Source organism: Tachysurus vachellii, chromosome 7 (assembly GCF_030014155.1).
Source record: "Tachysurus vachellii isolate PV-2020 chromosome 7, HZAU_Pvac_v1, whole genome shotgun sequence".
Lineage (NCBI taxonomy): Eukaryota > Metazoa > Chordata > Actinopteri > Siluriformes > Bagridae > Tachysurus > Tachysurus vachellii.
The window spans coordinates 18,444,600-18,459,580 of NC_083466.1; the positions used below are offsets into that span (position 1 = coordinate 18,444,600).

The following is a 14,981-nucleotide window of genomic DNA, read 5'->3' on the forward strand; positions in this document are numbered from 1 at the left end:
AAAATCTGAAGGTGAGAGAGAGAGAGAGAGAGAGAGAGAGAGAGAGGGAGGAAAAAAGAAATGAGAAATCATAACATTTACTAATATATAGAGATAGAAATATTAAAGGAAACAAGTCTGGAATATCACTGTGACTATGAGAAGCGCTCATTCTGTGAGGATTGTTTCGAACAGGAAAACTAAATAAGGCAAGGCAGAAGGACACAATGGCAGAATTCATATAGAGTTACAGAGTTATAGAATGGCAGAGTTACATATAGAAAAAAGGCAAGTGAAATAAAAGAGAAATAATAAGAAAAAATGGAGCAGAGACTTAGTTGAATCAGTCCATTCACAAGGCAATGAGAAAGACATTATATATATAGAGAGAGATATAAAGATATATATATAGGAAATGTGAGCCTCTGAAGAATGAATGAGTTATGGCTAACTGCAGAGTGTGGTGCTTTTTCTTTGTGTGGGAGCGGGTTTACAATATCTTTTTTATTCACTATATATTTCCCTAAATACTATCCAATACAATGAATTGCTTCAGGATGAATGGTGCTAAAGCGTTATTTTTGGATCAGGCACGATGAGTAAAATAAATACACCTTTGGGCCAACATCGACCATATGCTTTCAAACTAAATCATTTTTAGTACTGTGCTTAACAACCTGAATACATCATTATCAGTCATTGGAGTCCACTTTGTGACCTCATTGTTATTGCTTTAGTAAAATCAAAGAGACTCCCTGCACAATGTTTATCCTCCTGGGCTGATTTGGTTATTTTTTATTTTTTTTACATTTCTGTAGCTTTGAAATGTGTTACTTGGACTGCAGGTGTATCGAGTTGAGCATGAGCTGCAGAAGTGTATTTAAGGGAGAGAACAGAGATTAGGGAGAATTGTAAAAAATGATCAGAATGGCTCTCTGATTAGACAGGGTGCAGTGCAGCGCTACTTTTTGCCCAAGTAAGAATGGTGTCTGATTGGTGGGGTACTGATTTGTGTTTACGCAGGCTGTGTAAAAGGTGACGTGGGTGCGCTGATTGGTATGATTGGTCTGATAATTGAACTATCACATGGGACCGTGTTGGGTGATTACCTATAAATGGCTGATAGTGCAGGGAGTCTTGGGTCTGCATTCATAAAGCAGTTTAGAGTGAGAGAGCTACCTCTGGGTTTATCTTGCACATAGTGATTAAGATCAACATACACAAAAGGAATCTGATTTCAGCTGTGTGAAGGCTGAAATATGATTATTAGCATTGTACTCTGGGAAGCGAGATAAACGTGGCCCTCACACTGCAATGTGAAAAGCAATTCTAAAGGTCCAGTAAAGTCAGTGTGAAGAAAGATCAATGGACTACAGTCTAACTGCCTGCTCTTCAGGAGAGATATATCAGTGCGCATTAAAATCTGGATGAGTTTTCCGTGTAGATCATTTTTATCAATGAATACATAACAATGAGAAAATTGCTGCATATAAAATGCTATAATCAGTATTCTAGTTTCAGCATGATGGAGCTATGATTTCCAGTCTGCATTTTTCCTCACTAGTCTCATTATCAAAAGCTCCAACAATCGGCTGAACTAAACAACAACAAAAATAGAAATTTGGTTGATCCTTTTAAGTCAGATGAATCCTTCCCATCAAAAGTTATTTATGGCCATGCTGACCAAGGTATAAATCTTTCTGTTAAAAGTCATGGTAGTGCATTGCTGCTATATGGAAGTATCTTGAGAAGTACTCCCACTCAGAGAGTGCTGTTTCTTGTGTCGTGTTGTGTACCTGTGAGGTAGGTGATGAAGCGGTGCATGTGAGCTATATAATTGATCTTGATGCTCTCTGGCCAGTCTGTACTGTGAGTGACCAGTGGTGCATGAATCCCGTTCATTAGCCTCAGCAGGCTTTCTATACCACTTCCCCGCACTGTGCCAAACTGCACATGGCTCTCAAAAGTCTCCTCCGTAATCACAGAGCCCTCCTTGCGCAAGAAGTAGGCCAGCTGCTCCACCACCTGTGAGGAAGAGAGAGATGTAACAGGGAGAATTAAAACAGGTAATATTTCATATTTCCCAGTTCTAATGGATAACCGGAATTCTTAAAAAACTAAAAGAGTGACAGCTTTAAAAACTAAAATTCCAGATGCACTGAACTGAACATAGTGGAGAGTATGTTACATATTCAACAGAACATAAAATCCTTTGTCAAAACTAAAAAAAACACACAAAACTGATTTTCAAGTCATGAATAATTTGCAGTTTCATCAGTCAGCGGTTGATGTATGACTGCTGCCCTGATCCAACACCAAATGTCACTGCATCCCAGAATAGAACTAGCAGTACCTGGCTTGGCATGTTGTACTGCACACACAGGCCGGAGAAAGGGTCGAGGTAGATAACGAGAAGCTTGATTGAAACATCTGCAATGAACTTGTCCAAAGCTCTATTATTTTCATCTGTCCAGGAAGCCTCTGATACTCCTGTCAGTGCCACTCGCCTTTTTAACAGCTCCCTCTATAAGAAAAGAAAAGAAAATTCTATTAGGAGATATTATAAATGATATATATATATTTGTAATATAAGTGTATACACACACACACACACACACACACACACACACACATATATATATTAGATTAGATTAGATTAAAATTTATTTTCATTGCACATGCAGTTAGCATCTAACCAGAAGATCCACCTAACCACCCAGTCATGGGTGAAGGGAGAGTACAGAAAGGGGCTCAGCACATAGCCTTGGTTATGCCAGTGTTCAGTATGATGGTTGAGAAGATGATGTTATTTAACTTAACATGCAGAGGTCTGTTGGTCAGGAAGTCCAATTGCAAAGGAAGCAAGGGCACCAAGTTTAGCGACCGACTTGGGAGTGGATGACTGTATTGAACGCTGAACTGAAATCAACAAACAGCATTCTTGTATATATGTTCTTGTTATCCAGGTGAGTTAGTATGGTGTGTAACGCTATGGAGACAGCATCCTCAGTACTCTTGTATTTTTTTGCCAATGGTGGTAAATTGGTGAGGGTCCGGTGTGGGTGGAAGCTGGCTTTCAGATGTGCTAGGACTAAATGCTCAAAGCACTTCATGATTATGGGCATAAGTGCTACAGGGTGGTAGTCATTCAGACATGCTGGCTTAGAGTGCTTAGGCACCGGCACAGTGGTTTTGAAGCAAGTTTGCACAATTGCTTGGGATAGAGACAGTAAAATGTTAGTCAAATTCTCAGATAGCTGTCCATCACATGTGCATACCACATATTCCTGCATCTTCTTTAACTTTGCCCTATGTCTCTTGGCAGACTCCCTGGTAAGTTTTTTCTTTTGACAAATTTTAGAGTAGACATCCTGCTGTTGGTGATGTGACTGTGGTGGTCCATTTTCTCTATTTGTTGTTGATGGCCTTTGCAATGTTCCATTGTACATATATTGCTCAATGACAAAGTCCTTTTTACCCTTCAACCATCTCCCATTAATCCTACTTCCCAAATACACTCCATTCATTAAATGTGTTGGGCCCTCAGTGACAGCAATCAAAGTATGGTCAGATGAGACATGCATTGTACTGCTGGACCGGTTTCAACACATGGATTGGAGTATATGTGCTTCTTAGGCTACCTATTACTCCTATACAGAAATTGTATAATACATCTCCTCTATTCTGGATCACATTAATGCCATCATTAACAGTTTTACCACCCAGAAACATTTCACTATGTACCCTAATCAGATGCCATGGAGGCTACGTTTAAACTGGGAGATGCACAGGCCTATAGTGCATCCAGGGCTGACCTGAGAAGGGGTATCAAAAGGGCTGTGCAATGCTAGAAGCTAAGGATCCAAGATCAGTTCTCCAACTCCAACCCCCAGCATATGGGGAAGGGCATCCAGACCTTCAGTGACTACAAGCCCACCTACTCTGCCCCCTCATCCATTTATGTCTCCTTCCTCAATAAGCTAAATGAGATTTATGCTCACTTTGAACAAGATAACCAGGAGACAGCTGCTAAGACCAAACCCCCTACGAACCACCAGCCCCTCACACTCTCCACCACAGAAGTCTGTGCTGCTCTGAGCTGGACTGACGTATGTAAAGCTGCTGGCCCATACTTAGTAAGTTGTCCTAGCCACCTAAAGTGCAACTGTGCAACCTGGTGCAAACTGCAAGACAAGACAAACAAGACAGACAAGACAGTGTGGGACAAAAAGTGCAAACAAAAACTTACAAGACAATACACAAAAGACAATAAACAGAAACAGCACCAACCAGTGTAAATACTGTATGTTCAGACAACATTATGTGTGCAGAAATACTGGAATCACACAGTGTTATAGCAGCAGTTACCTGAGATATTGTACAGGTTTGTGCAAAACAGCAATCAATCAGCAGTGTGCAAAAAACAGCATGTATACAGGTTGATGGATATATATTAGAAGTGTGTGTATTTAGTGTAGGTCTGTGCAGTCCATACAGTTGATGTGCATGTGTGTGATGTGCTCAGTACAGTTTAGTTATTAAGGAGTCTGATGGCTTGTGGGAAGAAACTGTTACACAGTCTGGTCGTGAGGGCCCAAATGCTTCAGTACCTTTTTCCAGACGGCAGTAGGGTGAAGAGTGTGTGGGGTCATCCACAATGCTGTTGGCTTTGTGGATGCAGCGTGTGGTGTAAGTGTCCATGATAGAGGGAAGAGAGACTACAATGATTTTATCCACTGCAGGGTCTTGCAATCCAAAATAGTGCAGTTCCCAAACCAGACAGTGATGCAGCTGCTCAGAATGCTCTCAATGGTCCCTCTGTAAAAAGTAGTCAGGATGGGGGAAGGAAATGTGCCTTTCTCAGCCTTCGTAAGAAGTAGAGATGCTGCTGGGCTTTCTTGGTGATGGAGCTGGTGTTGAGTGACCAGGTGAAGTTCTCTGCTAGATAAACACCAAGAAATTTAGTGCTCCTGACGATCTCTACAGATGATCCATCGATGTTCAGCGGAGAGTGGTCGCTCTGTGCTCTCCGGAAGTCAACAACCATCTCTTTGGTTTTAGCAACATTCAGAGAAAGGTTATTGGCTCTACACCAGGCAGTTAGCTGTTGCACCTCCTCTCTCGTTCTTGCTGATGAGACCCACCACGGTCATGTCATCAGCAAACTTGATAATATGGTTCGATCTCTGCATTGCTGCACAGTCGTGAGTCAGCAGAGTGAACAGCAGTGGACTGAGCACGCAGCCCTTGGGGGCTCCAGTGCTCAGTGTGGTGGTGCTGGAGATGATGTTCCCGATCCGGACTGACTGAGGTCTCCCAGTCAGGAAGTCTAGGATCCAGTTGCAGAGGGAGGTGTTTAGTCCCAGCAGGCTCAGCGTCCCAATCAGGTGCTGAGGAATGATAGTATTGAATGCTGAACTAAAGTCTATGAACAGCATTCATACATATGTGTCTTTATTTTCCAGGTGGGTGGGGGCTAAATTAAGGGCTGTGGCAATGGCATCATACGTGGAGTGGTTTGGACGATACGCAAACTGTAGGGGGTCCAGTGAGGGTGGTGTGGTGGAAGTTCTATTCTATTAATCAGAGATAATAGTTCAAGTGAACTTTCCTAAGTTGCAAAGAAGAACACAACACAGAGTCCTGTGGAATATCAAACTTCTTTATTCAATACACTTGCAAGTGTGAAGTCAAACTGTCTTGACCTAAGTCTGAACAGAGTGAGTAGAGTTGGATGTGAGGTAATGGTCTATTTATACATGGAGGTAGACAAAAGGTTTGTGAGTACGTGTGTGTGTGTTTTCCACTGTGTAAGACTTCCTCTAATCTTGTCGTAGCACAAGCAGTGCAACGGTCTTGTCGTTGTACAAGCAGTGCAACGGTCTTGTCGTTGTACAAGCAGTGCAACGGTCTTGTCGTTGTACAAGCAGTGCAACGGTCTTGTCGTTGTACAAGCAGTGCAACGGTCTTGTCGTTGCACTGCTTGTCCCGCTGTTAGTCTCCGTTATTTCCACACGCCTGCAGCCTGCAACTGGAAACAGCTCAGTTGCCCTTTGTTACTTTTTTGCTGTTCCTAGTTTCGGGTATGTGAGTGTAGTGGTACTGAATTTTCAATGGTCATTTTTGTTATTCACAGTATGTTCTATTACAGTGGTAATTGTTTCTTGATGTGCCTCATGACGAGCTTCTCGAAGCACTTAATAACGATGGGTGTGAGTGCGACGGGACAACGGTCATTGAGGTAGGACACTTCCCCAGATATACATATGGGGGAAGTCGTGGCCTAATGGTTAGAGAGTCTGACTTCTAACCCTAAGGTTGTGGGTTCAAGTCTCGGGCCGGCCACGACGGAGGTGCCCTTGAGCAAGGCTAGGTCTCTAGTCTTCAGCAGCGCATGCACTTTAGCAGTCATCCACGGCTCCTGGTTGGTGAGGTGATGGTCTTGGAGACGGTCACGTCATCAATGCACTTGCCGATGTAGCTGGTCACTGATGCCGTGTACTCCTCCAATCCAGGTTGATGGTGTTGCTCTTGGTTGCAGACTCCCTGAAGATGTTCCAGTCAGTGCACTCAAAGCAGAGGTGGCTCTTCACCTGCTTCAGAACTGGTTTAGAGCATCTGACGAGTGGTCTGTATGTTGGAATTAGCATAACCGAGATGTGGTCTGAGTAGCCTAGGTGTGGGCTGGGCTTCACACGACAGGGGGCGGGGCTTCGCACAATACGGGATGTTTGTGGAAACAAGATCCAGCGTGTTTTCACCCCTCGTAGCAAAGTCCACATGCTGATGGAATTTAGGGAGCACTGACTTGAGATTTGCATGATTGAAATCTCTGGCGATGATGAACAGTCCGTCAGGGTGAACATTCTGTAGAACACACACACCACCACCGAAAGTCGTACCGCACAGAGCTGCATTTCTGTTAGCTCTAAATGAAGTTAGCCCGTCCAGCTGAATGGCGGCGTCTGGAACTCTGATGCTGAGCCACGTCTCCGTGAAAACAAAGATGCAGCAGTTTCTAAACTCTCGCCATGAAGAGCGTTCGAGTCGGATGTAATCCAGTTTATTGTCCAGGGAGCAAACTTTGGAGAGAAGAATGGATGGGAGAGCCGGCCGGCAAGAGTTTGTTTTTAGCCTATAGCACGGACACCCGCCAGCTTATCGCGCTTCCATTTCCTTGCTCACCACTTTCAGGTGACTCCGAGGACCGGAGGCCTGGTCTCCGCAGCAAGCCGAGGTCACAAAGCCTTTCCAGTACATCATTGTGCAGGTTGGTTGTTGCACAATTTCTGTAATTTATTAGTTCCTGGCGATTGTATACATGAACACTGCTGTCTCTGGTGTCCATGTACTGGAAATAGTCGGGCTAAAAAATGTGAATAAAACCTTAAAAAACGTAAATAGCACCATATTGAATCAGGAGTGGCCGTTGCGTGCTACTGCCGCGCCGCCATCTTGAAAATATCATGTTTTAGGGCTGTTTTTCTTCAGCTAGAACTAGGGCTTTTATCAAGGCAGAAGTAAGGATGAATAGTTATCTCTTTACTAATACCCAAAGAAATACTTTGGATATGCTTACATGATTAAAAACACATGTATGTTTCCTTTAGCTTCCTTAAGGCTTAAATATTATTTTTAAAAACGTAACAATATTCATACTTTATTTGACAGGGTTGACCTTTGTCCATGAGTGTTCAGTATTAATGAATGGCAGTATAATATAATCCAGTCCTCTCTGGTTGCCAGCTTCTACTTCTACAGGGTCTCTCAGCAGGGGCTGCAGAATCACTCCATGTAAATGCCATTGCCCTTTTTCCAGCCAGAGGGCTATAATTAATTCTATTAATGTCAATGATGCCAAGGACGGAGTAGCAGCAGGTTCACTGACCCATTCCCTCCCTATCACCCTATGCATTTTAGGTTATTCTTCCTTTGCTGCTTCTCAGGCATTCCTCAGGCACTATAGTAAACAGGGGTTCCTTTTCCAGTTTAAGTGATAAAAGGGGTATTGCACACATTTATGTGTATAGATTACAATTGCACAATGGATTTTCCTATTTCGATTCTGACTGAGAGCAGCTGGTGAGAGATAAGTGATATTTTCATTGGCCGACCTGTGAGCATTTGCTGAATTTGTGTGATCAATGAGGCATAGTAAATGAAGATGGTCCAGCAGAGCCTTACAGGCTACAGTGTTTGCGAGGCAATGAATCAACAATTCTCTCACATAACCAAAAAGCCTTAGTAACACAAATAAAAAAGCACTGATTAGTATGCAACGCTGTCAAGCTTGAAAGCCTCAGGCAAGAGAAATTGTGAATTGCAGATTACAATCAGATAAGAATCACAATGAGTGTGAGGTAATTCATCAGTGACTGTGTTTAAAAGCCTCTAATTTAGCATAAATAAGTGAATTACCAGGTCTTTGGTGTAAGCAGGTTGTGTGTCTGAACACTTCAGTACAGACTCATCTGGGGATGGTGGAGAAGATGAATGTCCTGTGAGAGGTGTCTCGGGCTCAGCCATAGTGAGATAATGCTGCTGTGGCAAAATAAAGAATTGGAATAAGCCAAGGATTGTAAATCATTATATTTATTTTTTCAATTATATTTTCATCATATTTAATCACTCACAGTGTCCTATTGAAAGTCAGTATTCAATAGGTTAGTCTCTATTATAATCAATATAAAAGCTGCAATGGAATCTAGAATCAGAATCAGAATCAGGATTATTGCCAGGTACTGTAGGGTCTACATGTAAGGAGTTTGTCTTGGTGTGTTTGTCATTATTACTAGTTGAGAAGAAGCATAAATATAAGAAAGAAAGCGTTCCGACAGACAAATTCAGACTGTGGTGATATCATATTTTTGCCATATCGCCCACCCTTAGATTTATGGTAAAACATGTCTAATTGAATGACCTGAACATGAGGTCAGTCTCAACAGGGATTCTTCCGCATTAGGATCGGAATTGATTTTATGGATTGAATTCATCACTGAGACTTCATTTGGATTACACAGTGCTCGTCTTTGTATAGTCTAACAAAAAATATAACATTTTCTTGTTATTCCGGTCATGTCTTGTCTGAGCAAATTACAAAATAATTAAGCACAAACAATAATTGCAAGCAATCAACCAGCAAGACAGAAAAAAATATCATATCAAGACAAATGTATTAACCTTCAAAACCAGGAGCAATGTTTAAGAGCAGGGTAGAGGGTTCGCTCTGAGACCACAGTGCTAAATTCATACATTAGTAGCAAAAGTGTAAAAAACATCAAAAAGTAAACAGGGAATATATCTGGTTCATATGATGTCACACAGTCACCCCTCCATGTCTACATTCAGTTGTCAACACTAGTAGAATAATTTTGATTACTGAGGCTTTGATTCATTCAGTTTGCCAGTTGTCACATTTTTGAAAACTGTATGTAATAAAGCAGACGAGTTATTGCAGTCAAAGCTCAAGGTAGAGAAAGACAGAGACTGTAATGAAAAAAACATTTACTATAAGTCTATAAGCTGCTGAAGGCAGAAAGTCAAACTCCCCTTAGATCAGAATTGAGAGGCGGAGAAGCTGACATTGATCAATAACATTAATATGAGCCTGTGAAGCCCGGAGTCTTGACTGAGATGAAGCAAGTACCCGAGTGACAAAACCAACATTGTTGACAGTGGAGGATTATTGTAGACAAAGTCTTGCCAATATAAGCCACAAAGGCTTTGAAATGCATTGCTTCTGAACGCTCACAGTAACTTTATATTGCTCTCACTACATCATGTTAATTGACTGATCAATGCTCCAGCACCGTCAGAGCTAGACTCAGCAGTGAGGTAATAAAATGCAAGAAAATTCTGTAAATCACTTTGAGTTCTTCTTGCTGACGATATCTGCTTAGCTAGCCAAACACTAATGTTCTTGTCTACAACAATAGTATCTGTCAGGTACTTTAATGTAAAACACCGTTTGCTGTGTAGGAACAAATATTTTATATCTACTGAAATTTAGACCTAGTCGATCAGTTTAGGGTTGTGAGAAAACGTCATGTCTAAATGATCACATGCATTTTACTTCAGGAATATGAAACAACCTTTATTTAGGGTTGTTATAAACTCCCACAATGTCGTTTGAATGGTCTAAATACCACATTCACCAAAGTGATTGCTTTGACCTTTATTACAATCGCTTGTTGTAGGATTGTGTCTAAGTTGGGATTCACTTCATGTGGGCTAAGGGGTAAATTGTACATCTCAGATTATAAGTTTGATTTATTCTTATATCATCACTAACATGTCTTGATGCAATGGCAGAACATACAGGTTAGATTTGTGCCTGCATGCTTAAATCGCACTATATCTGTTTTTTAATTCTGACCAATAACTGGAATTGGCTCGATTTGGTTGGGAAAAATTACCAGACCATTTTACAGTAGGAAATATACAGCATCTGTAAACTAAAAAATAATACTGACATTAAGAGATCAAGATAGGCCTAAAATCACAGCCAGCCTGTTGAAACTTGAGATTAATGTCTGTCTGGTGTTTTCATGTGTATCATGTGTCTTAACTACCACCTCCTAACACATTTTCATCAGCAGAGTTGCCAAATCTGACAAAAGCAACCAGATGTCACTTCAAAACCAATTCCAAAAAAAAAACCTTGCCAATGGCACAAAAACACATGCAGAGTGGTTACATTTAGTTGCTGGATGGCATTTCTTAATTAAATTGTCAGGACCTCAAACTAGTTGGTAAAAACTATACTCATCCTGTCAAAATCACATTTTGTGTGTTTGTCAAAAGGAATGATTTATTTGCACGCTTTCTCACCAGTTGTGCTCTTGTTGGGTTTAATAAAGCAATTCTGTCTAAAGATATAAGGGGTCTAATGTTTCCTTCAAATCAGCCACTTCCAAACTGTATACACTATTTACACCCCAAAATTAATCCCTTTGTTGCAAAGTGAATTGCAATAATAACTAATGGGAGTTTATTAGCAAAGTATAAGCTATGGGCCCATTACTTCATTAACAGCAAGGCTTGACAGTATAACCAATATTGCTGGAAACCCACAAAACTGGCAGGTGATGTCAGATACATACTGAAACACAACAAGTGGACACAATACAATGTGTCCACATAATAAAAAAAGGAAAATTCTGACATCAAATGTGTTTTGGAACTTTCACTAGATTTGTAAAGCTGATTAATAAATTATGTATAAATAAAATGTTTTGGTCCATCCAAAGGATTTCATATTGATGAATTTAAATATCATGTAGTACAGAATAGTTTAGTGATTCCATAATGCAGGGTGAAGCATAGTCAGAGTGTATGAGACCTTTTAGTGTAGTTACGATGACAGAAATCACAAGCCACTATTATCATAAGCTGTGTGTACATGCAGACATTCTCAATGTAGCTCCAAGCTCCTATATAGGCAATAAAGATTCTGATTCTGATTCTGATTTTTGTCAATGTGAATGAATTCAATCCAACTTGCGGATTCTTAAAAGCACTGTTTATATCTAACCTAAACACAGGACTAATTTAAATATGCATTTAAACGTGCAATACAAATATTTCAAAGAAAATAGTGTTTGTGGTCACATTCACACCACTTCACTGCACATGTGCTCAAGGTACTTTTAAGAATAAACGTAAAGTTTTTTTCTTACCGACCTTATTATTCCTGATCTGCATCATCTCTTACAATCTGATTATTCAGATTACTCTTTCGATCTGTTATTTCATTCAAACGGATTTGACTCAGGTGTATACGCAAAGTGTTTTCAATCCGATTGAGCTATCAGACTAAATGTACCGTCTATCAGTTACAGCTATTAGCCTTTTTTTTGACCGGTCACATATAACTAACGTTGACCTGGATGTGATGTGATCATTTTGTGGAAGGTTCAGGAAAAGAAGTCTGTGTGGCTCTAATATATAAAATATTATATAGAGCATGCATCAAATCTTTCAGGGGTGAGTCCTTAGAATTGATTTTGAAATAAAAGAGTTTTGTTAACACCTGGTATAAGTAATTACCCTGAAAAGATGTTATTATTTTAATATTAATAAATATAAAATATTATTTGAATATTTGTATATAAATTGGTGTAAATGTTTGTTTTGAAGAACTATAGCTTTGCTCTGTCGGGGTACAGTATGTTGTGACAATATAAAATGAAATGAAGAATTAGCTAGTTAGCTAACATATATTTAGTCATTAATGTTAGCATTATGCGGCTAGCACGCTTAGCACTACCGTTATAGTGCAAATTGTCTTACCTTTCAAAATGTAAAACGTGTCAATCTCCTTCAGCGTTTCTTTCCGTTCTTTCTTGTTAGACTCTACAACTTGTTTGCTTAAGAAATGTTTCATAAAATACAGAAGTAATCGTTTGAAGAGTTTTGAGTCAGGTAGCACTAACGCCTGGCTCTCTGCTCTAAAGTTGGTGCGCGTGGACACGTTGCTATGGCTACGCCTCATCCGGGAACAGAGGGACTGTTGTCATTAGACACCATTTCTTATAGGCGTTCAAAGTATAAGGAATAGAAAAAAAAAAACCTTAAACAAACAAATGAAAATAATGAACGATTTTTATTCACAGATATCATTTTATTTTGGAACTTTGAATTTCTCGTTAATTTTAGGGTTTAATTAACTACACGTCCGCCTTTGGTCTTTATTTAAAGGGCTGCATAAAACTCAGCCAATTTAGAATAATAGGAATAATTTTTATTATAGTAGTTCAAGAGGATTATTAAATGCTATTATTTCAGTATCAGTGACACAGTGCAATGATTTTACTGGATGTATAAACCTTAGGAACACATCTGTATTCATCTGTATTCACGTTACATCTGTATTTAATTGTCTGTTTGCTGTCACTGGACATTTCACATTTTTTAGATCATGAATATTATATATACATTATATATTATGTTTGGGTGGGTGGTGTGGGGTGTAGTTTTGTTACCTGTGTTTGTGATTATTTTATTACTCTGGATGCTTGAATGTCCTCTGGGATTAATAAAGTATCTATCTATCTATCTATCTATCTATCTATCTATCTATCTATCTATCTATCTATCTATCTATCTATCTGTCTGTCTGTCTGTCTGTCTGTCTGTCTGTCTGTCTGTCTATAAAAAAGGTCCCCAGTTATATAAATTACAAGTATTCTTTAAAGGTGTAATTGCCATATTTACTGGAACAAATAACCTGGGAAATGTAGAACATGATTTAAAAAAATAATGATTTGAACCATGGCTTGAGGACAAGTGTATTACATGGTTGAGAAAAGTCATTTTGAATACCAGAGTCCAGAGTGCTTGTTTGTGTTTACACTGCCCTCTTGTTAGTTGACACTCTTCAACAATCCTGTACTCCACCCACATCTTAGTCTGAAATCATTTAGTGTCCAGCACAGTCACATATGCCTACTATGATCAAAAAATGTATAATATATATACATTTTATAATATAATATAATATAATATTATATAATAATGTTATATATTAATATAATATATAACATATAATATAATATGTTATATACATATAACAAGAATAAATATCAGTGACTCAGTTTTTTCTTAAATGGAGCAATTTATTTCTGGTGAATGGGATAAAACTGCACAAAATTAGTAGCAATTCTAAGGTATGTAAGACAGTCTGTATAAGCTGAATCAAGTACAATACATTTTTTAAATACTTGTGCATCTGTTGATCTCTCTGAAAAATCGGTAAGAGCAAATTTTGTTTCTTATAAGTGCACACAAGCTCGTGGAAGCCGACTTATAACACAATAAGAGATGTCTTGAGGGTCCTTGCTAATGCAAACTCTAGGTTCTAGGGGTAGAGGTTTGTGTACTTGGGACTTGTGAGTGCGTAATATATCCATAAATGCTACATTTGAGCAGAGCCCAGAGTCAATAAATACATATCTGTCATTATTAATGGAGGAAGACAGAAATTATGACCTAAATTAAATTATAATTAATCCATAGAGGATACTCCTAATCTCCTGCTATATCACTCAGTATATTTAATGAGAAGTTGCCTGGCAATCAGGTATATAGGTTTTGCTGTTCATTGACCTCGGTGCAAAATATTACTGCAACAGGAACTTCAGTGAAGAGTGTTATGTTTTATTTCTTAAATATTTTGTACATTAAGCTTATTTCTACATTGCCATGAACAGGAGATCATTAGGGAATTTTTAAAGACTTCATATAATTCACAAAGCATATATGCATATGGTAGCTAAGGCGTAGATAAGGTGATTTTATTTGGAGTTGGCAGGGAGGAAAGAAAGGAGAAGAGCCATCATTGTTTTCATTACTGGTTCAATTTGATAGGCAGCAGAAGGCTCTAAAAATGACAAACTGCTTCAAAGACTATGAAATTATTTTTCCATCCTGACTTAATGCATCTCCCTTGGCAAAGCAGGGGATTTTTTGTCATTATAAGGAATACATAAACACAATAAATTCTTACTGTATCATATTGTTTTAGTATTTTAAGTAAACTACATATGGAAATGTTTTAAAAATGCCTTTGACCTGGCAAAGAAGATTTCACCTGCAGGTAAAAACCAGGCCCAAAGGTTATTTTAACCATGTGTGTGAGTGTGTGTCTCTGTAATTAATGGAGATTTCATGCATAAAGGAGTGTTAGCTGAGTGTGTGAGTGACATTATCTGAGACTACTTTACCCACTCCATCTTTAGGGCTTAGAAGATTTAATGTTTAATCTCCCTTTTTTAAATAAAAGATTTTAGAGTACGGTCATGAACTTCTGCTCTCAAGGAGGCCAGCTCTCGGGAGTTCTGCTCGTCACCTTACCGAGGCAAAAAAAAAAAAAAAAAAAACACGACAAATTGCATCCAGTGTGTCATTGCAGTGGTACTTACACTAAAAATGTGATGGAGAGCTAGAGAGAATATTCTCAAGGGTCAGCTGTCTGCTACAATTCTAGCATATGCACTCAGGAT

The 14,981-nt window shown here is 39.2% G+C and overlaps 1 protein-coding gene across 1 annotated transcript in view; it reads right to left on the reverse strand.

The window, feature by feature from the left end:
* Positions 1 to 8,505, reverse strand: part of dnah2 (dynein, axonemal, heavy chain 2) — a 119,874-nt gene extending 111,369 nt beyond the window's left edge. The window contains exons 1-3 of the mRNA XM_060875481.1: positions 8,398 to 8,505; positions 2,333 to 2,503; positions 1,776 to 2,004 (exon numbers count right to left, since the gene is read on the reverse strand). Of these exons, the coding sequence (XP_060731464.1) occupies positions 1,776 to 2,004; positions 2,333 to 2,503; positions 8,398 to 8,505 (508 nt within the window). The remainder of the gene's footprint in view (positions 1 to 1,775; positions 2,005 to 2,332; positions 2,504 to 8,397) is intronic.
* Positions 8,506 to 14,981: the final 6,476 nt, after the last annotated feature.